This window comes from Glycine max, chromosome 2 (genome assembly GCF_000004515.6).
Source record: "Glycine max cultivar Williams 82 chromosome 2, Glycine_max_v4.0, whole genome shotgun sequence".
Taxonomy (NCBI): domain Eukaryota; kingdom Viridiplantae; phylum Streptophyta; class Magnoliopsida; order Fabales; family Fabaceae; genus Glycine; species Glycine max.
In genome coordinates this window covers 15907307-15929470 of record NC_016089.4, presented here as the reverse complement: position 1 = coordinate 15929470, position 22164 = coordinate 15907307, and the positions used below count along the sequence as shown (strand labels likewise).

Genomic DNA, 22164 nt, shown 5'->3' with positions numbered 1-22164 from the left:
ATATTTTAATGAGTACTACTAAATTATGCATCTATAAATTTCTAAAAAGATTCAAAATAAAATATAAATCTAAAGGGAACAATTGATGAGTGATGACATCATAGAATCGTTAAGGAGTAGGTGGGGATCAATGCCTCGCTGCGTACAGCTATTACAGTTGGCATGCCGTGCATCTATCATTGCCGTTGGCACGTAGAAGAAAAAACAAGGAAAGAAAGAATAAAAGACGTGAATAGCAGTTTCAGGATGATTGATGTTAGCACTAAACTTTTTGCGTAAAGCTAAGTGGGAGGTCGATCATTGCTTAAGCATATTGGTTTGGACCAGTAGTTAATGAATGAGAAATCTTATGTATGGTTTTTCGAAACTTCCCATGTGTTAGTTCAAGAATTATTTTTTCGTTGAAAAAGTTTTGGAATAATTGGTCACTTTATGAGCAGAAAAAGTGATTATCTTTTTTCATTTTTCTTTGCAATGGCAAGCACGAAGAAGTTTCTTCGAAATACATACAAGAGAAGTAAACCAAAAGGTGTTACAACTTTATTTCTTTTTCTTTTAAAAAATGTTTTCGTGTGGTTCCATTACGAGTTACGACATAAAAAAATTGAAAGGAAAATACCTGCTCTATGTATAATGTATTTATAATAGTAAAGTAATCGCATTTTTATAAGCGAGTCAGGCTGCTGGAAATGTACGGTTTAATTTAACTATATAAATCAATTGTTTTAAAATATTGTCAACAAAATTTTGACTTTAAATTATTCAAATGTTTAAATATTAATTTTTTGTTGGTAATAAAATGTTTGAAAACTTAATAACAGATAAAATATAATGAAATGCACTATAATAAAAAAGAAGAATATGTTTATGAGTTTAATTTGTATGTACTATAAATGTAATAAATTTTCATTGTCTAACAAATAAAAATTAATAATGCATATGACTTTTAAAATTGTCTTGTAAAAGTAAAAAAAAAAAAAAGTTAAAGTATTTAATGGTTATTTATACAATGAGATAACAAAACACTGTAAAACTGTTTTGATTTCTAAATAGATAGTCTTTTTCTTAAAATAAAATTAATTATATATAACAATTTATGATTATATAGTAATGGATCAGTTAATAGAATATTTTCTTTATTATTTTCCATTATTTAAAAAGTGCAAAATGATAAAGTGATTATTAAATTCAATCATGATTAAGTTGCATTGGTTTTGTTTGAACAATGAAAACTACCATGATTTCACTTCCCTGTTCAGGTCGTATTCGATTCCACCGATGACGGACCCAAATTCAACGTTAACATAAACTAACAAAGTGCACAGAAATAAATGTGTGTAGCATTATGAAAAGCTAGTAAAAAGAGTGGTTAAAAATAAAAGTTGACCTGAAATCAGTGTGATCAAAGATTTTGTGAGAGTTCCAGCGTTTGATGGGCCATTTGGACAAGACAGCGTTGCCGTACTCAGGTGCCCAGCTTTCCGCGAACACGTAGTTCATTCCCAGCGCCGCCGCCAAATCCGACAATGGCTTCATCCCATTCTCTTCCTCGGCCTTCACATCTTGCAGCCCCAAAACATCAGCGTCCACTTCCTTCAGAACCTCAACCACAGTTCTGTTACTCACGTGGGCCCCACCACCTACCCACGAGGAGGCCTTGTCGTGTTCCGAGAAGCTCGATTGTCGGCTTCGCAGCAGCGATATCTCGTTGTCTGGTAAATTTATGGAAACCCTCATCTTCGATTTCGCCAACCTCGCCGCCTCTTGTCTGCTCCCCACGTTGGTGTCGCTGTCGTTTACTCTGTTCTTCACTGACTGCGACTGCGATTGCGATTGCGATTGTTTCAGTATGCTTCTGGGACGCTCCTTCGTGGACTTGGATCGCGAATTCAGGTTTTCGGGGTTCGAAGCGACCCCGTTTTGGTCCTCGAACGTGGGTTTGGGTTTCGGGAGCGCCGGTGCCATGGAGAACAGGGCGGCGTTGAAGGTCGCGACCCGAATGGGTTTCGGAGTACCCAATTGCGCGTTGGGATGAACCATGGAGGAAAAATTCGTGCTTGCTTCGGTTTGGGCTTTTAGGGCGTTCTTCCCGAGCTTGTTGATCACTACTACTTTGGACTTTGAGCGGCGGCGAATTGGCCACCGGAGACGGCGGAGGAGGAGGCGGAGGTTCTTGTTGAGGAGCTTGAGCATGGTGGAGAAGTGGGTGTGGGGCAGAAGAGGGTCTTGCCTTGGGGAGATCATAAGATGTGGAGTTTAATTGCAGAGTTGTTTTTAACTCTGTCTTGTGTTGTGGATTTTGTGATTAGATTAGGGACTAGTTGAAGGCTTGCTTTGTCGGAAGAGTTGAGTAGAAAAGGGGAAGGGGGCTTCTAGGAAATGAGTTGGTAGCATTTGGCATTTGGCATTTCCGAATGAAATCTTATAGGGAAATAGAATAGTTAATAGTTATTAAGATTTTGAGGAGGATGCCATAATTTAGCACATAGACAAGAAAAAAAGAGGGACGGGAGATGCTTGTGGCCACTGTCACGCTCATCCCCAACTGCTACAAAAAAAATAAATAAGATTATTGGGTTGCTTTTAGGTGTTTAGTGGACACAACACACAAGGGCAATGTCGTTTATGTTCTTTACCGCGCAGTAATAAGGTTATTAATTTAAACTACATGTAAAACTTGTTGATGTAGTTTAAACTCGTTGCATTTTTATAAATCATTATCAATAGAGAAATGTTTAACCTGAATACATTGCAGTTGCAATCACACAAGTGAATTGTGCAAAGTTGGTAGCATTGTACTACTATTGTTTATTGTTTTTCTTGTTTGACTAAGACACACAGGTAAGCCAATTAAGCGAATGAAAGAAAAAAATATATTAGTGGTTATGACAATAAATTAAATGAGCCAACAACAACTTCAGCTCCTCCTGGCCATGCAAGTGAGATTCTTATTTGGAACTCCACATCACAGGAAACCCGGCGTACCCATCTCCTATGAACCTAATAATCCATAGACTAAAGAGTTATTATGACTGTTGACTCTGCAGTTTTGACGTGAGAACTTCTCGTGTGTGATAAAAATTAAAAATCCCAATCCAATGTGAGTTGGACTGGGGACCTCATTTCATCGACTTAAGAAACACCTTGTGAAGCGCAAACAAAGGTGGAATATTGGCAGGGAAAATTAGCACACACCTTTCTGTACTGCTCTTAGGTTCCACCATTTTAGAAAAAGGATAATTTAGCTTTTTCTCCCTACTGATATCGTGTGCGTGCATTTATGCAACTACTTTGCTGAAAATACTTAATTAATTATCGTAAGGAATCAGAATAAATAAATACATATTTCTTTTTATAAGAATTCAAAATTGAAAGTAATTTTTTCGATTGGTTTGGAGGTGGAAGATCCCCCGTATTGGTTTGGAGGATTTGGGATTAGGGTTTCGATTGTGTTGATTTTTGGGGGTAGTTAGAGTTTCGATTGGAATTGATTTGAGGTGATAGGGGCTATTTTTTTAAAATTATAATAATAATTAAACTTGCATTTATAAACTGTCACTTTTTCACAACTATATTTATTTTTATATTTTTATTTTAAAAATAAATAATAAATATAGTGACAGATTTTAGTGGTTATTATTTTCAATTGTTATGATTTAAATAATTAAATATTTTAATAATTTAAGAAATCAATTAAACTTTAAATTATTATTAAGGAAACAAATATATAATTAAGTCTTTTTTAATGGTTATATGATCATTAATTAATATTTAGTTTTTTTTTATTCAGGAGGAATAAATATCAAAAAAATTTATGATATCTCACACTCTATTCAAGCGAGTGAGCTAATTTTAGTGTTCATCATATATATATATATATATATATATATATATATAAAAGCATGCCAACATTTATCTATCTATTTTGTGTTTTTATATTGTAATTCTTGTACTTTCAGAGTGATTTTTTTTTTTTAAATGATAATACTTAAATATAATCATTAAAATAAAATTACCGTTTTAGATTGCACAGTCAATTACAAATTTAATGTGATTTGTTACTTTTTTAATAAAAGATAGCATGAATTTTGTAAATGAATATGTAATTTCAACGTTAATTTTAATCTAATAGTTATAATTAAATGGTATGTAATTTCAACGTTAATTTTAATCTAATAGTTATAATTAAATGGTTTTATATTTCTTACCATCATCAAAAGGCGTCATAAGATAGACTATTAAATTATCAATTTTTTTCTCTCTCATAAATAATAACTTTTCAATCTCTCTCCTCTCTTTTATCATCCTAATATAAATATATTATGAAAATTTCGTACTATAAAAATAAATGTAAATTTTAATTTATAGTATTTTTTAAAATTTCAGGAACATATTAAGTGGAAATAAATCAAATTAATATGAAAAAGCTGATTTTTATAAAATACACAATAAAAATATAATTGAATATAAAGAAAAGATTACGTAATTTTTTTAAAAGATATGATTACCTTTAAAAAAAGAAAATAAAAATATTTGTTTCATAAAGATTACAAAAACGTTATTTTTCAAAAAGAAAATGTGATTCAAAGAAAGCAACAATTTGGTTGAAAAAAATATAAAAACAATGTAATTTACTATAAATAGTTTTAATGCTCATATAGATGAGAGAGGAAAGATAAATGATTATTTTAAAATTAATCATAAATTACTATAATAATCTTATATTAAATGACTTTCAAGATCAAAATTATTCCACTCGAAAATCAACCTTCAAAGAAAGTTAAAGACGCTAGCATATAGTACTTTAGTTTTTGTTTATTTGATAGGCTGAGTTCTATCACACTTTTCTTTCGAGAGAATAGCCTCAATAACAATGAATTAGGGTTGTTGAACGGGTCAATCCATGGAGCTTTCTCCATGCCCGACAAAGAAAACTTGGTGCGACCACTAGAATCGATCTAAATGAAGCTTCAAGCCTAGTTCTTGGGCTTTTTCTAAAACTCGCCTATATGGAGGAAGATTAGGTGGGAAAAATAAAAAGAGAAAAATCACATGAGAATACTTAGTTATGAAAAGTAAAAATAATAAATATAAACTATTATATTATAATTAAATAGTCAAGATTAAAAGAGATCACCAAAAAAAAAGTCAAGATTAAAAGATAAATACGGTTTATTTTTTAAAAGCATGCATATAACTGCTAAACAATTTTTAATTTTAACCATTTATATATGACTTAAATTTAAATAGTTATTATATTTTAAAAATGATAACACATTGTTCTCATTATAAATATGTGTGTGCCTGGCAGCATCACAATTTTTAATTGATCATGTAACCAGTAACTCAAATTTCATTCTTATATAAGTAAACATAATTAACTTTACACTAATTAAGAAAGTTAGTTGATATCATTTAATTTTTTCAATCTCAAGTAAAAATATAAAATTATTTTTAAAATATCTTTTATTGGAACTTTGTGGTATATGTGAACTTTTGTTGCTTTCCATGGCACTTTCCCATTAATAGGTCTTATGTTAAGTCAATTCGAACTTGATGGATATGTTCAACTACGATCTTATATTGCAATCACATTCTATCATATAAAAAAATCATTGAAAACATGATTAGAATTAAATGATGGTGTTTTAAAAATAATAACATTAAATTAAATAAAATTAATTAGATTTATTTATATTTAAGTTGAACATATAAGATAATTTTCTTGCTTATATAAGTTCAGGATTAGTAACTTTTAATCTTGATCACTTATATAGTTGTATGGCTCTGGCCTATAATTTTCACATTCTTAAAAAATAAGAAGACTTCTTAGATTTCTTGTAATATTGAGAAACCAGAACAATAAACATAAATCATTAAATCACATTTGGATTATCAAAATTAAATGATAAATGCACATGATTTTTTTAAGTGTCATATGATCATGTGGCCATTGACTATTTTTTATCTTGACAATTCATATAATTGTATGACTAAAATTTATAGTTCTTATTTTTTATGATAATAAAGTGAAAAACACTTTAAGGAACATAGTTTTAAATTATAGTCTCCAATTGCAATTGCAGCTGCAACGCAAACGTTTTTGACTCATAGCAACTGTAATTGTAATCGCATCAATAATATTTTTGGTAATTGTCTGTAATATAAAAGATTTTTTACTTACCACAACTACGATCATAAGTCAGTAACTAGAATTTAAAATCATGGTAAGAAATAAAAACTATAAAATTGGACCTTATAGATGGATGATTAATATTAAAAGTTAGTGACAGTGAGGAGATTGAGAGTCTCATAGTGTACGTGACTGTGTTTTCGATTTTTCAAAAAGTTGATTTATAAAACAATTTCTAAAAACTGACTTTTGGATCATAGAAGTGGAGTGTTATTTTTCCACCGTATAAAAAAGACAATAGAAGTGAGGAAAGATGTGAAAATGAAGAAGAAATTTCGTGAGAAATGATGAGATGAAAAATAAGTAGACAGGAAAAAAAAATAGAATAGAAGTGAGCGGAGTTGTCTAACTTATTTCAAGTAAAAGTGGGATTAAATAAATTCATTGGTGTAATTGATATCTGCGACAAATCATCTTAAATTACATGGGAGAAGTGTACTTATAAAGTGCAATAGGATTGTTTAATCCTTGGGACAAATTAGAAAACCCCGAAGTGAATAAAGAAAAGTTATTGACATTTATTTGTTTTTGTTTGATTTTGGTAAGGTAACAATTTTTTTTTATTTTTAGTTTTTATAAATTTATTTTTCTTATTTTAGTTTCAATAAATTTGTATTTTTTTAATTTTAATTGTAGATTTATATTTTTTCAATTTTTATTCCTATAAATACAAACTTGAACTAAAATTGAAAACATAAACTTACAGCTACAAAGTAAAAATGAAATAAATATCTTATATTAATAAAAATTAAAAAAAGTAATAACTTACGGGTACTAAAATTATAAAAAAAAATTAAAAAAATCATAAACATATTTAAACCTATGTTGTTCATAATTATTTTAGGATTACACTATTGATGAGTTTTCCAATTCGATACTTATCCGTTAACGGGATAAACATGTTCCAGATATGATAAATGCGAATAGTGACAAGATAAAATATGAATCATCTTGTTCGAGTTTGATCGGTTTAATTATATATATAAATATTCCTTTTGTAAATGATCTTTATTATCTGTGCACTGGTCCACCAATTTTGCAGAGACATAACATGGTAATGTCATATATATGTAAAAGCAATAGGAGATTCAAATAGAGTTTCACGCTCAACAATTAGACTTATATCTGCCTAAATATAATGATCAAAAAACAATATAGTAAAACAACAAGGTCTGTTTCAAAATGTATCCTACACGCTTAATGCACCACAGTCACACTGGCGCAGGAATATATATGTTTGCCATATAATAATGTAAAACTAATCATCACGTATAGTCACTTTCTGTAGGAAAAGAAGCACGAGCATAAGAAGTCTGAAAGAGAAAGGCATGAAGATTGGTCTCTTTAAAATGTGAGCTAGTCTAGGCCCGGGCTTGCATAATAGTGTAACAATGATTTTATAAAATGTAGACAAATGGTATCCACATGTTGTATTTTTTTGGGTATTTCTATACACGTGTGTGTGTGTATATATATATATATATATATATATATATATATATATATATATATATATATGTATATGTATATATGTATATGTATGTATGAACTTATTTTAAAAACTTTCAAACAAGCCAGTAAGAGGCTAAGACTTGTGCATGTGCATATGATCATTGGACCTCGTGGGATTGATGCATCACAAACCACCACACTCAAGTAGTTAATAATGTGGGTCTAGCTAGACTTTTGTGTATCAACAGATATCAAATGCATGGATTTGGTATAAGAAGGTCGCCGTAATTTGACAATTTATGATAGACTATTTATTCATATGAAAAGTTTGTAAAAAAAAATCAGGTCTGTAATTAAATAATCTAGTGACTCCAAAATAATTGTTAAAAAGTACTTAATTCTGCTTTATCAGCAAATTTCAATACTCTGGTTTATCTTTCCTCTTCCTCTAATTAAGGAAACGTACAGTTTTGTAGACAAGGATCTGTGCTTCTGATGTTCTAGGTGATAACATGATATCTATTTAGAAATTAGAATGTGATCACTTATATCAGGAAACATGAAATTAAATGAGAGGGAGAGTCAGTTGACACTTCTCTTCGGTTTCTGCTTTTTTCACTCCTAATGACTCGAGCCTTGAAACAACCAAGTTACTTTAATTTCCAGAACGGTTTTGCAAAGAAAAAGAGTCTCTTAACAGAAGTCAAAGGACTCAGATGATCCAGTTTAACACACGTCTACATTTCATGAATAAAAGAATCTTATACTATACGGATATTGCACATAACTAATAATGTATGCATCCTTTAATTAATTTAATGATCAGTTTTAGCCAACTCTGTATAGGATATATAAAAATGCATTATTAGGGTATGGCTCTATATATAGGTATGGCTTACATATATACAATATTGAATGCAAGCGTTTTGAAGTGGCAGTTCCAAATTTTTAAAACAAGTTCCTATATCATTATATCAACTCCTCAAGGAACGTACGGATAAACATTATTATGAATGTACCATTCAATTAATTGGACAGATAGAATTCATTATTCATTACCTCAGAGACTGTTCTGAAAGGGAATACCATGCCAATGACTCAAATTGCCCAAAGACGGATAATTGAGCACCCCAAGTTGATGATATAATTCACGAGCTTAGCTAAACCTGTCTGAATCATGTCCAGAATTTCTGTTTTATGAAAATGGTTCTATACATGTTTCCATGTCATTAAAGAGGGTCATTACGCGGAAACCTAATACTCGATACTGGTAGTGTAAACGTGTCCCTGCTCCCTAAGTGACACCATTACAGCAATATACTTTAGTTTTCATCATTAGGTTGGATCATATATTATATGCCCAAGAAAGAACCTGCTAAATATGATCCTTCAATTGTATTTTATTCATGTGTCATGTGAGTGTATGGAATTTGACTTAAGCGTGTGGAATGCAAAGTGCTCTTTAGGTCACAAAACCATTAATTAGAAAGCTAACAATTTTAGTTTTACAAACTTCATAATTTATTTTTTATTTTTCATATATTTTACTATCTAACCATTATTATTGTACTTTAACTTCTTTTTTTTTTATTACACTTCACACTTTAAAAGAATCAAATCCATAACATATCTAAAGTTGACAACTTGAGCTGGTTTGGTCAGTCCAAACTCCAGAGGATCAGAATATTTCGGCCATGAGTTTATATACTTTTTCCGTTTCTAATTATAATTTTTTTTTACTAATTCATATCCTTTAAGAAAAGTAATTAATTATATTAAATTTATTAAATTATTTGTATTATCATTTTAAAATTATTCTTTTTTTTCTCTCTATTTCCTTAATTATTTTTTTAATATTTGAAGAGAGAAAATTAAAAATATATAAGAAAGAAATAATTAATGCATTTAAAAATTTAAAAATAATCTTATAAAAAAGGACAAATAAATTTCTAAAAAGGGATTTACAATTAGAAACAGGACGAGTATATCACAATTAAGCAATTATTAATCAACCAGTTAATATTATTATGCCAGACTAGGTTTTTCTTTATGAATGCTTACACACACAAAGATTAATACCGCACTAACATTATATAGAGAATGCGCTTGATAAATATGATAAAAGTGATTTGCTTGGATTTTCTTTTTTTTTTTTTTTTTGAGAGGCCAATAATATACTATATTAATAAGGGGGAAAGAAGTAGCCATCACCACAAGACGTGATCAGTTTTCACCAAACAGAATTGCATCAACCCCATAGCCAACTGATAGCAACATCCAAATAACAGAACACATAGAGACTGCAGCAGTCCCAAACGACACAACAGACAACAAAGAGGAATTCACAGCTATGAATAGCAGAAGCAAACGTGACACTCACAGGCCCAAATACCTTGCAGATTACGTGTGAGAACATGCCCATTACACAGCTTCTAGAATCTTACTCATTAAGCGCCAAAAGTAATTTCCCACGTTTTAATTGATACCTGTAATAGTTTTACAAATTCGAAAGTCTGTTATAACAACTTAGCAGAAAATATCTTGTAGAAAGGCTATATAAAGGAAGCAATAGAATAAAATGGGTATCAGAACCATTCCAATATAATTTTAGCTTATTTTTTAGTTCCTGTAGCTATCACCAACACTTTATGAATTGCATCAACCCCATAGCCCAACACAATAACTACCCCTCCCGCTAAAAGATGCTACTATACTAATGATCGTAGCACTAAACACTTGTCCACAAGCTATCATAGAATGTTCTTTAAGCAGAGGAGAGGTTGCATCTGTCATAACCCAACACCATTATCTGAACATGATTTGGTCTAGCACCTTTTGGGGACAACACTGAACATCATTAAAAACAACCTCATTGCTAACAATACAACCATCCATTCCTTCTTGATCTTTGCCCCCCCACACATAGCCACCATGCTGCCAAAACTGTGTGAAGTAGTCTGCAGGCAATGCTTGCTGAGAACCAAACCATGCATAGCATCTCTGCCAAACATTGTAAGAGAAGCTGCAACCAAATAGAAGATGGGAAGATTATTCAGGGTCCACCCCACACAGAGGGCAATGCAAATCTGCAAGCTGGATATTCCTTCTACTCAAACCATTCTTTGTAGGAATTCTGTGAAGTGCTACCTTCCACGCAAAGGCCAATTTGAGGGAGCTTTGGTTCTCCAAAGGGATTTGAAGAAATCTGTATCAGGTGGTTGCGATTGACAATGTATGGTGTCATAAGCCCCTCTTGCCGAGTATCCTTCCACGCCCGAAATCAAATTAGCTTTCACAGCTTCCTTAATAAGAGATTTGCTTGGAATATGTAACGATTTACAAACTCAAAACCCAAATTGAATATAGATAATATATAATAATCATTATAAGTTATAATTAATGTCACCTTACATAACAGGGAAATGTGGACCATTTGCATAGTGCACAAGAAAAATAAGAGATATAATTAATGTATTATGTTATTTGAGAGAAATGCCATGTGAAAGAAACATTTCCCAATACGCACTTGAAGTACAACGCAATACACAAAACACACCACACAACACACAACACACAAACAGCATAAAAAAGTTACGTCGACAGCAGGGTTCGAACCTGCGCGGGCGAAGCCCAACAGATTTCAAGTCTGTCTCCTTAACCACTCGGACATATCGACTTGTTGTTTTAGGCATTTACTTTATTTTTATTTATAACAAATTATTACACCTGACCCTGTTTTTTCATATTTACGACAACTCCAATATCTTATCTTAATATAGTAAGTAATTCTAGATTTTTTTTTGTCCTGTCAGAAACTTTTCCGTCTAAAGTATGGGCAAATTAGATTTTCATAATATTATTACACAACCCAAGCAACAAAACCCTTTTTTTTTTCTTTCAAGCTGCATTAGGGATTTTTGATTGAACATGTTATCTTATTTTTTACTTTATATTTATTTTGTCATTATTTCTTCTTTTCTTCAAATGAACTGGGCCTAGCCTAGCTATTAGAATTTTATTTTTAGGCTAACAAATTTTATTTATTTTTGTATGTTTCGGTTCATATTAATTTATTTGCAATGTTAAAATTAATTGATAGTCAATATTAATCTAAATTTCTGAGGGGAATAATACAATGAAAATGAGTTAATGAAAAAGAATAGCATTAAAACAATTAATCTAATTTGATGTTAAAAATTCATAACTGTTTTGAAATTTTGTGCGTATCTTAATTTATTTTTCACTTTTATAATAATTCAAAAATAATGATAACCATAAACACAATCATGTGGTTATACTAAACAGAAATTATTTTTAATTATAATAATTAAAATCAAATATTTAGAATTTGAATGAAATAGAAAATGAAAATTTAAACAAATAAAAAAAGTCAATAAGATGTGACATTTTTTATCTTTAGAATTTTGAATGATCGTATAGTTTATTTTATTATTATTCTATAATTTAATAATTATATAATTAAATTATTTCTTAATTTATAATTTATAATTTATAATAATACATAATATAAACACCTAAAAAAACAATCCATAATATAATAAAAAATAATTATGAAAAAAAATTATATTCATAATATTACATGTTACACCTTAAAATACAGAGTTATATAATATTATAATATATATATATATATATATATATATATATATATATATATTAATTAAATAAAGTATCAATATATATGCATGTAATGTACTTCACAGAGAGAAAATAATGAATTTTTTTATTGTGATGTTGAGTAAGCTGCATAAAATTCATGCACTTTTTATTATGTTTTGTGACTCGTAACAACATGCATAAACATTGTTTGAATCCATGTTAGTATTCTTATTTCTTTATGGATTATAGTAGGATATAATGCATATGATGCTACAACACATGAGTACTTAGAAAGATATAAGATAAGTTGAATGATTAAGGGGGAAGAAAAGAAAAAATAAGTGATGAGTTTGATTTTCTCTACTAATAAAACTAACATTTATCGATAAAATATAAATAAAAACATGTCTAATGCTTCATTTTTTTAACTTTTCCATTCACTAGCTTTTTGTGTCCATTAGATTTTGTTGCAACTTGCTTATTTGTGCCATTATGTGGGTCCATTGCCCTTTGTTGTACTTGCACATCATTACTCATACCCACATGATTTTGTTGAGCAACACTCTTATTAATGTGAACCATTCTTTCAGTTAAAGCCTCCTCAAGAAATTGTGCAAGGCTTGCATAACATGAGCATTCTTTTAACATCAGATACAATATGTGCATAATTTACACTTATAATCTATTTATTAGCAAGCAATAAATGTCTTTTCGTAACCTTTCTAGCCATTTTTTTAGTTATCCATTTTCTTTTTCCTAGATTGTAGAAGCTAGGCTCTACTACATATGACGATATAATCCTATGACTAGTGCTTTGCTTTTTAGCTTTCCGATTTTTCTTTTCATAACTTTTTTGTGTCCATTAGATTTCATTACGTGCTTATTATTCCCACGAAGTGGGTCTCTTACCCTTTTGTTGAGCAACACAGTTATCAACGTAGACTCCTTCATCAGTTAAAGTGTCCTCATGAAATTGTGCAAGATTTGCGTAACGTGAGCATTTAACATCTTGCACAATATTCTCAAGATTCACACCTACAATATCCTTACTAACATGCAATAAATGCCCTTTTGTAATCTTTGTAGTAATTTTTATAGTTATCCAAGGACCAATATCTTTTATTCCTAGATGGTAGAAGGCTCTACTATGTGTAATTCTACAATCATGTGGCCAATGCTTTACGTTTTAACCTTCCCCCCCCCCCCTCCACTCCCCCGGTTATCTTTTTTGTGTCCATTAGGTTTTGTTACAATTTACTTTTCTAGCATCTGGATCCTTTACCTTTTGTTGTACTTGTAGACATTACCTATACCCACATGATTTTATTGAGCGCCACTATTATCATAGGCTCTTTCATCAGTTAAGGTCTCCTTATAAAATTGTTCAAGATATACGTAACATGAGTTTTTAACATTAGACACAATATCTTCATAATTCACACATGCAAATTCCTTATTAACAAGCAGTAAATTCCTTTTTATAACTTTTAAAGTCATTTTTTTTATAGTCAACCAAGTCCCAATTTTTTTTAGGATCGTAGAAGGCTTTATTTCATGTGACACTATAATCACATGGCTAGTGCTTTGCTTTTTAACTTTCCATGTTTGCCTTCCACTAGGTTGTTTGTGTCCATTAGGTTTCGTTATAACCTTCTTATTTTTGCCAACACGTGGATCCTTTAACATTTGTTGTACATGCACACCATTGCTCATGCCCACATGATTTTTTTGAGTATTGTTGTTATCAACATGGGTCCCACCATCCATTAAATCCTCCTCATGAAATTGTACAAGATTTGTGAAACATGAGCCTTTAATATCAAAGACAATATTCTCATGATTCACTATCACAATCTCCTTATTAATAGGCATGAATAAATGTAGGTAGGTGTGATCCACATCTTGTTGAAGCAAATTCTTATAGCTTCCATGTTAGCAAGCAATAAATGTCTTTTAACATTATGAAACCTGAACACAAAAAGTGAGCTTTTAACATCAAACATAATATTCTCCTTATGAAATTATGCAAGATTCGTGTAAAGTGAGCTTTTAACATCAAACATAATATTCTCATGATTCACACACATAATTTCTTTAATAACAAGCAATAGATGTCATTTTGTAACTTTTCTAGCCATTTCTTTTAGTCATCCAAGGACCAAAATCAATTTTTGTCTGGATTGTAGAAGGTTCTACTACATGTGATGTTGCAATCATGTGGTAAGTGATTTGTTTTTTAACTTTTCTTGTTCCCACATTGTTAGATTTTGTGTCTTTCATTAGGCTTTTTGTGTTCAGGTTTCGTTACAATCATCTTATTATTGCTTGCATGTGGGTCCCTTATCCTTTGTTGTTGAACAACATAGTTTTCAACGCAGACTCCTCCATCAATTAAAATGTCCTCATGAAATTGTGTGAGATTTGCGTAACATGAGCTTTTAATATCTTGCACAATATTCTTAAGATTCACATCTACAATCTCCTTATTAACATGCAATAAATGTCCTTTTGTAATATTTCCTGTCATTTTTTGTAGTTATCTAAGAACCAATATCTTTTATTCCTAGATAGTAGAAGGCTCTACTACATATGACGTTACAATCCTATGACTAGTGCTTTGCTTTTTAACTTTCCCATTTTCCCTTCATTAGTTTTTTTGTGTCCATTTGATTTTGTTACGTGCTTATTATTCGCAAGAAGTGGGTCCCTTACCCTTTGTTGTACTTTCACACCATTACTCATACCCACATCATTTTTGTTGAGCAACAATGTTATCAATGTGGGGCCTTCTATTAGTTAAACTTTCCTTATGAAATTATGCAAGATTCGTGTAAAGTGAGCTTTTAACATCAAACATAATATTCTCATGATTCACACGCATAATTTCTTTAATAACAAGCAATAAATGTCATTTTGTAACCTTTCTAGCCATTTCTTTTAGTCATCCAAGGACCAAAATCAATTTTTGTCTGAATTGTAGAAGGTTCTACTACATGTGATGTTGCAATCATGTGGTAAGTGATTTGTTTTTTAACTTTTCATGTTCCCACATTGTTAGATTTTGTGCCTTTCATTAGGTTTTTTGTGTTCAGGTTTCGTTACAATCATCTTATTATTGCTTGCATGTGGGTTCCTTACCCTTTGTTGTTGAGCAATAGAGTTTTCAATGCGGAATCCTCCATCAATTAAAATGTCCTCATGAAATTGTGTGAGATTTGCGTAACATGAGCTTTTAACATCTTGCACAATATTCTTAAGATTCACACCTACAATCTCCTTATTAACATGCAATAAATGTCCTTTTGTAATATTTCCCGTCATTTTTTGTAGTTATCTAAGAACCAATATCTTTTATTCCTAGATCGTAGAAGGTTCTACTGCATATGATCCTACAATCACGTGGGCAATGCTTTACGTTTTAACCTTTCCCTTTCCCCCTCCGTTAGCTTTTTTGTGCTCATGAGGTTTCGTTACAACCTACTTTTTTTCCAGTATTTGAGTCCCTTACTTTTTGTTGTACTTGCAGACATTATTCATACCCACATGATTTTGTTGAGCACCATTGTTAAAATTATGCAAGATATACATAACGTGAACTTTTAACATTAGACACAATATTTTTATGATTCACGCATGCAAACTCCTTATTTACAAGCGATAAATGCCTTTTCATAACTTTTATAGTCATTTTTTTTGCAGTCAACCAAGAACCAAAATCTTTTTTTTTAGGATCATAGAAAGTTCTATTGCATGTGACACTACAATCACATGGCTAGTGCTTTGCTTTTTAACTTTTCATGTTTTCCTTCCTCTAGGTTGTTTCTGCCTATTAGGTTTCGTTACAACCTTCTTATTTTTGTCAACACGTGGATCCTTTAATATTTGTTGTACATGCACACCATTGTTTATACCCACATGATTCTATTGAGTATCATTGTTATCAACGTGAACCCTACCATTAGTTAAAGTCTCTTCATGAAATTATACAAGATTGACGTAACGTGAGTCTTTAATTTTAAATACAATATTCACTATAATGTAGGTTGGTGTGATCTACATTCTACCGAAGGAAATTTGTATAGCTTCCACATTAGTTTGGCTTACTTGACATGAATTTGGTGTTGGATGTGGTTGGAAAACACAAATCCAAACATACTATAAATGTCTTTTCAAAACCTTTCTAGCAGGGTTTTTTTTCCAGTCATCCATGGACCTAAATAATTTTTTTTCCAAATTTTTCTAAATTATTACTTGCCATAGTAGGTTGCCCAATATTAGTAGAAACGTTAATATTAATAACATCGGCCCTGGAAAGCACTGAATAGGAATTTTCGTCATGGGTTTCCTCCACTCAAGATCAGCTTGCATCCTTTTTCTACACATTAAGTAGCTTTGTGCTCATTTTTAACAATGGAAGCAAATCAAATGAAGCCCAACATATTCAACACAATAAGTGTTGCTTCGAATATTGGGACTAATTTAAGCAAATCAAACTCAACACAATAATCGTGCAAATTTACCACAGGAATGGATGGATGTAAGATTATCAATTTTTAAGAAAGATCCTAACCAGTATCCTGCCCTCCTTAGGAATTTCTCATGATAAAGCTCCATGGCTAAACACAGGAAACAAACCCATACTACACATTCTGAGTCTTCGTACTTTCCAAGAAAGCAGGTTTTTAATGTTGCAGAATGATATAATGATCCGCCATCATCCACAACACTCAAACAAAGCATGATTGTAATCCTCCACCAATGTGAATTGCAACAAAAGTATCCATTCGACATATCAATAATTCTAACTTTACCGACCATATCCCAACTCTTTTGAATTTTATACTCCAGCATCTCAAAAACCCACTCTCTTTAGAAGGAGCAAAAGAATAATTAAAACTTCAATTTCTTTTAGAAAATTCTTGTGTCCTGCAAGAATTTTTTTCTCCTAAATTGGTTATGGGACCTACATGGATAGTGAGAATGTGAGATTCCAGAATTTGAATGGTAACTATCTTTGGAGGATTCTCCCTTCAAGATCAAAGAATTTCTCTTTGCTTTAGCTCGATTATCCTATGGTTAAATTGAAACAATAATCTAATGATTTAATTTAAAGAATAAGAAACAGATGGTCTAAATCAAATCAATTTTATACACTTCAAGGTGCAGAATGGATATTAGAGATCCTTAAATCTCACATACCTACCTGGACGAAGAGGGGAAAAAAAAAAGCACAAGTAGATATTAGAGATGAAGAGGCGTGATTCCAATTACCCAGTGAGTCAAAAGGCATCATTAAAATAAGAAAATGAATGGCCCAGATGGGAAATCTATAACCTGCATTCATTTGTACCTCCCAGCATGTAATGATAGAATATCTAAAATCATTCAAGTTACTCTATTATGTAAAAACTAATTGTGCTGATTTATGTTTCCAAATATAAAAAGCATAAACAGTCTTTACACTCAACTGTCTCTTGGGACAGTTCTTTCTTTCTCTATTCTGTTTTTCTTTCTTGTTTATTTCCTATTGTTTTTTTTTGGGGGGGGAGGGGGGGGGGGACATAATGTATTTCTTCACGATTCCCATTCATTCAGGAAAGTCTATACTCTCTAATGCCGAGCAAATCTAGCATGAATCCTACGTTGGATTGGGGCCCTACATGAAGGGCATTCCTTCATCCCTTGTTTCTCATGGAGCTCATTGCATTCAGGACACACAACCTGATGTGCACATGGCAGAAAAACTACTGACATCTCCTCTGATAGGCACATGACACACTCCTGCTCACGCCTCAAACTTCCAGCAGCCAATTTGTCTTGGTAGCTCACCAATGTTTGTGACGTATCAGATTTCTTGTTTCCCTTCATGTTTGGAGCACTCTTGGTTCTTGAGAAACTATCATTCCTTACATCAACACACCTACGAAGTGCTGCTATTTTTTCAGAATCAGATTTTAGTTTCAAGTCAACCAACTCCTTCTCTAGCTTTCCAATATCTTCCACATATTTCTGCAGATCAGTAGCTGCCTTCTTTCTAGCCATATCCTCCTCAGATTTCATGTGCTGTTCAAGTTGCTCTCTCTCCTTTTTAATGGATGCAGCCTGTGCAAGGAGCTTTTCTTTTGCAGCTCTCTCTTTAGCCAATCTACCCTGTAACATTTCCACCAATTATAGTATAGAAGTAGACATCATAAGCTGTTTGAGTACCGATTATAAACAATGGGACCACAGATATAACAGAAAAGCTATTATTTAAACAAGTGAAACAAATTAATAAACCAATTAGCTTTAACAAGTGAAACAATCATGCATTTTACAAGTAAATAATGCAAATATATATGAATTGTCCTTTAAACAAATAAAAAGAATTTCAACGCACTGGTTGAATTCATTTAATAGATTGAGAAGTAATAATATGGGAGAAACATTTTAAGGTGATTTAGGATTTGTATTTCTCAACAGAAGACTGAAGGAACATCCTTCAAATAGCACAACTTAGCATCTTTCCTATGTTGCCAGTACATGATTATAATTGTCAACCACCTATTATGTAAATTAAAAAAAAATATACATATATTTAGTTTGAAAGTATTTTGAAGGTTAAACTTACGTATCTATGAGTGTTCAAGGTGCCTATGCAATATGCATGTGGGGTGCATAAGATTTAGAGTAGGACTGCCAGTGTACAGATAATCACAAGGCAAAGACACTCAGGATGTATGTTGACAATACATAAAAGTAAACTCAACAGATTTTATTTGGACATATCTTGATATTATTTGTCACTAAGTACTTTCATATTTGTCACATACCTCAACCTTGGCTTGAAGATTTGTCTCTTTGTGTAGCTCCTGTTGCAGATTAAATAATTTGTGCTTCTCTCTCTCAAGCTCATCTCGAAGCAAACTGTTCTGGCTTTCCAATATCTGGGCCTGTTTAAGAGCCATCTGCTCTCTCTCCAGTGCTTGTTGATGGCTTGTCATTGACTTTACAACCCACAACTTAGCAGCATCCAACTCCTTCTTTAACAAGGAATTTTCTGCCTCTAACACAAGAGTAGCAGAAGCAGCACTCTCAATTTGCTTTTTAGTATTTTCCATGGCATTCTCCATTTCAGATATCCTCTTCACAGCATTCTCCTCCACAATTTTCTTATCTTTTTTCAACAGTTCAGCATCTTGCTTCTCCTTCCTCAGAGTTTTAAACTCAGCCTGTAGTTTGCCAAGCCTATTGGTAACCTGCATAACCTTCTGATTTGTCCAGTTGTTCCAGCCATGTAGCTCATTCTGCAATTCTTGCACTCGAGTTATTAACTTCAAAATTAGCCTATCCTTCTCATCCCGTGGGACATACTTACCCAAAGCCTCATCAAAAGGAATATCAGCACAGTAATCAAGAATCTTGACAGAAAAGCTTAGCTCAGATTTTGGTTTGGACATATTGCCAGGTGTTGAAGTGTTTGCATTCACCATCCGAGAAGTAGATATTGTATCCTTTGCAGGTAATGTTCCAGACTTACCTCCTGCAGGCAAAACAGATGCATCATTGTTTGAAACATGGCATGCTACATTTGCTGAACGAACTCCTTTTGTGCTTATCATATTTGAGGAGCCACATTTCATTTGTTGATTAGGAATTTCAGATGGTGGCTTGAGTCTTTTTTCAACAACCAAACTGCTAACATTTGTAACCTTACCTGATTTAAAACTTCCTTTTCCACAAGACCTGTAAGTTTTCTCCATATGAAGGAATCTCTGTCTAAGTGCTGCTATTTCTTTCCTGTTATGCCGCTTAGAACAAGGTCCTGATTTACATTCGTGGGCAGGAATCCCTGAAGTTCCAGAGGATGTCTCTGCAGTAATTGGCAATGAAGCATTCTCTGCCTTAATTTTTACCCCTCCTGAAGCATGAGGACCTTGGTTGTTGGCAGAATTCTGGAAACTTCCAAACTTTGGTTCTTCAGACTTTTGATTCTGGTGATTGGTGGACAAATCCTTCTGGAAAGTTGGTGAACTGCAATTTGATTGGGGACTGGAAGAACTGGTGGAGTTTTCCCCATTACAAACAACACTCAGACGATCTTCCACTGCACAAGCTAGTGAAAGGTTCAAGTCACATATCAGCAAAAGCCACATTGCTTCACCAACTGTCAAGGAGGGTCTGACTTCACGAACAACACTGATCATCTCCACCATGGTGTAATGCAGCAAGTGCTGAAAATTGTCAAATATAAAATCTGTAATAGTATCATCTTCCCCCTTTAAAACATTCACCGTCTGATGTACAATATTTGAGACAGGGTCTCCTTCCTCAATGTAAAGGGCCTTCCTTGAAAGGGACATTTCAACCAATCTTGCATCAAAGCCTAATTCAACAACCCGCTTGAGTGCACCACTGAAAATCGCTTGCAAATTAGACAACAGTAGTTCCTCAAGCTGGCTTGCAATAGGATCATTCCAATCCACAAGCTCATGCATATAAAGTTCAGGTTCGTCTTCTCTAAACAACTCTGCCCACAACTCAGATGGACTAAATCCGTTTAAGCCACTTTGTGGAACCGGTAATTGATACCGAGGGAACTCAATCAGAGATGATGGAAAACTAGCAGGCAGTATAGAAGGATGAGTTAATTTTCTCTTGTTCTTACACCCTTTATCCTGTCTGTCCTCGCCATCATCTGTTTTGTCCATTTCAGGAACAATTACACTGAAACCCACAAAACCTTTGCCTATCAATTCTCTATCTACAAATAAACAAACCATAGGTCCAAAAAAAAAACGCATAACAAGGGATTAAAAAATAGCTCGCAAGGTTGGGGGATTCAAACAAAACATAAACACAATAAAATTGGGAACGAAATCCACACACAATTAACACCCATTCAAATAAAACCTTTTAAAACAACATCAAACAAATGGTTATTAAAAAAAAAGCAATAAATTCCACTTTCGCATTAAAAATAAAAATAAGGGACCCCAATCCAACAAGAGAAGGAAGAGAAGAAAAAAAACCATACCTCGGCCAAGAACCGCAAGACTGAGAGCAAAATGAGGAATTTCCAGTATCTGAAACTCAGAAAGAAGACCTTGTTAGAAATTGAAACCCTTTAAACAAACAGTTTATGTGCAAAGCTTATATAGGGAAAGCAGAGAGCGAGAATGGAAGCCAAGTGCATCCACATGCCAATAGAACACTGACAACCCATCACAGAAAAAAAGAAAAGAAAAGAAAAGAGATAACCGATGCAAGGAAAAATCCAATGCTGGGCTCAATAAAAAAGCATCCAAACAAGGTCATTGAATACAATAAATAAATAAAAACATTAATTTGTAATCGGCGACATAGGAAGCGAATGCATAATGGTACCTGACGCACGCATTGTTTCCATGGGTCGGCAATGGGAACGTTACGGAAGAGGAAATTAATTTAGGTTGCGGATTCTGGGGTGGGTCGAAGATGTTGTTGGCTTACACAGTGAGTGAACACTTGTCCTCTGTTGTGTGTGTGCGCGTACACTCTTTCTTTGGGTTCTTTCTGGGTTTTGGAAGGGTCCTTTTTTTTTTTTTTTAATTTATTTATACATAAGGGAATTGGGTTAGGCGCTAACTGCTTTGCTTGCGGTTAAAAGTTACAACTTAAAACCCCATTCGGCCTTATATATACCCAACCTAGCTCACAATACCACACACACATACATCTACCCCTTCAACAGATTAAAAGATTTTAATTAGTTTTTTGCATGAATTAATAAGTATTTAACTTGTATAAGTTTTTGACTAAAATGTTCTTATCTATTGTTTTGCAAATTTATGTATTGTTTTAAATTGTTTCATTTATAATTTCCTTCAATTTGTTATTTGTACAGGAGAATTCACTTTGACTGATCTTTATATGCAGTT

General features: G+C 32.4%; 1 protein-coding gene, 1 non-coding gene and 1 pseudogene across 4 annotated transcripts; all 3 read right to left on the bottom strand.

Moving 5' to 3' along the window:
• Positions 1-2559, bottom strand: part of LOC100793708 (uncharacterized) — a 3814-nt pseudogene extending 1255 nt beyond the window's left edge.
• Positions 2560-11239: 8680 nt separating this feature from the next.
• On the bottom strand, positions 11240-11321 carry TRNAS-UGA (transfer RNA serine (anticodon UGA)). The gene has a single exon. It is a non-coding gene; the product is annotated as a tRNA-Ser (tRNA).
• Positions 11322-17668: 6347 nt separating this feature from the next.
• Positions 17669-21890, bottom strand: LOC100793172 (putative E3 ubiquitin-protein ligase RF298). Of its 3 annotated transcripts, XM_006575034.4 has the most exons (5): positions 21632-21890; positions 21282-21330; positions 19962-20971; positions 19078-19787; positions 17669-18415 (listed from the first exon to the last, which is right to left on the bottom strand). In XM_006575034.4, exons 1-5 carry the CDS (start codon positions 21651-21653, stop codon positions 17876-17878), a joined length of 2331 nt encoding a protein of 776 aa, XP_006575097.1. In that variant the 5' UTR covers positions 21654-21890; the 3' UTR covers positions 17669-17875. The 3 variants fall into 3 exon arrangements, with proteins under 3 accessions (XP_006575097.1, XP_014622843.1, XP_006575096.1); XM_014767357.3 differs by having other exon boundaries at positions 19078-21008; XM_006575033.4 differs by having other exon boundaries at positions 19078-20971.
• Between the last annotated feature and the right edge of the window lie 274 nt (positions 21891-22164).

Coding starts and splice junctions, on each gene's coding strand:
- LOC100793172 (XM_006575033.4), bottom strand. CDS start 21,653: ATGGAAACAATGCGTGCGTCAG. Junction 20,972..21,281: donor TCTTGCGGTTCTTGGCCGAG/GTATGGTTTTTT, acceptor TGTGGGTTTCAG/TGTAATTGTTCCTGAAATGG. Junction 18,416..19,077: donor ATCTTCAAGCCAAGGTTGAG/GTATGTGACAAA, acceptor GAAATGTTACAG/GGTAGATTGGCTAAAGAGAG.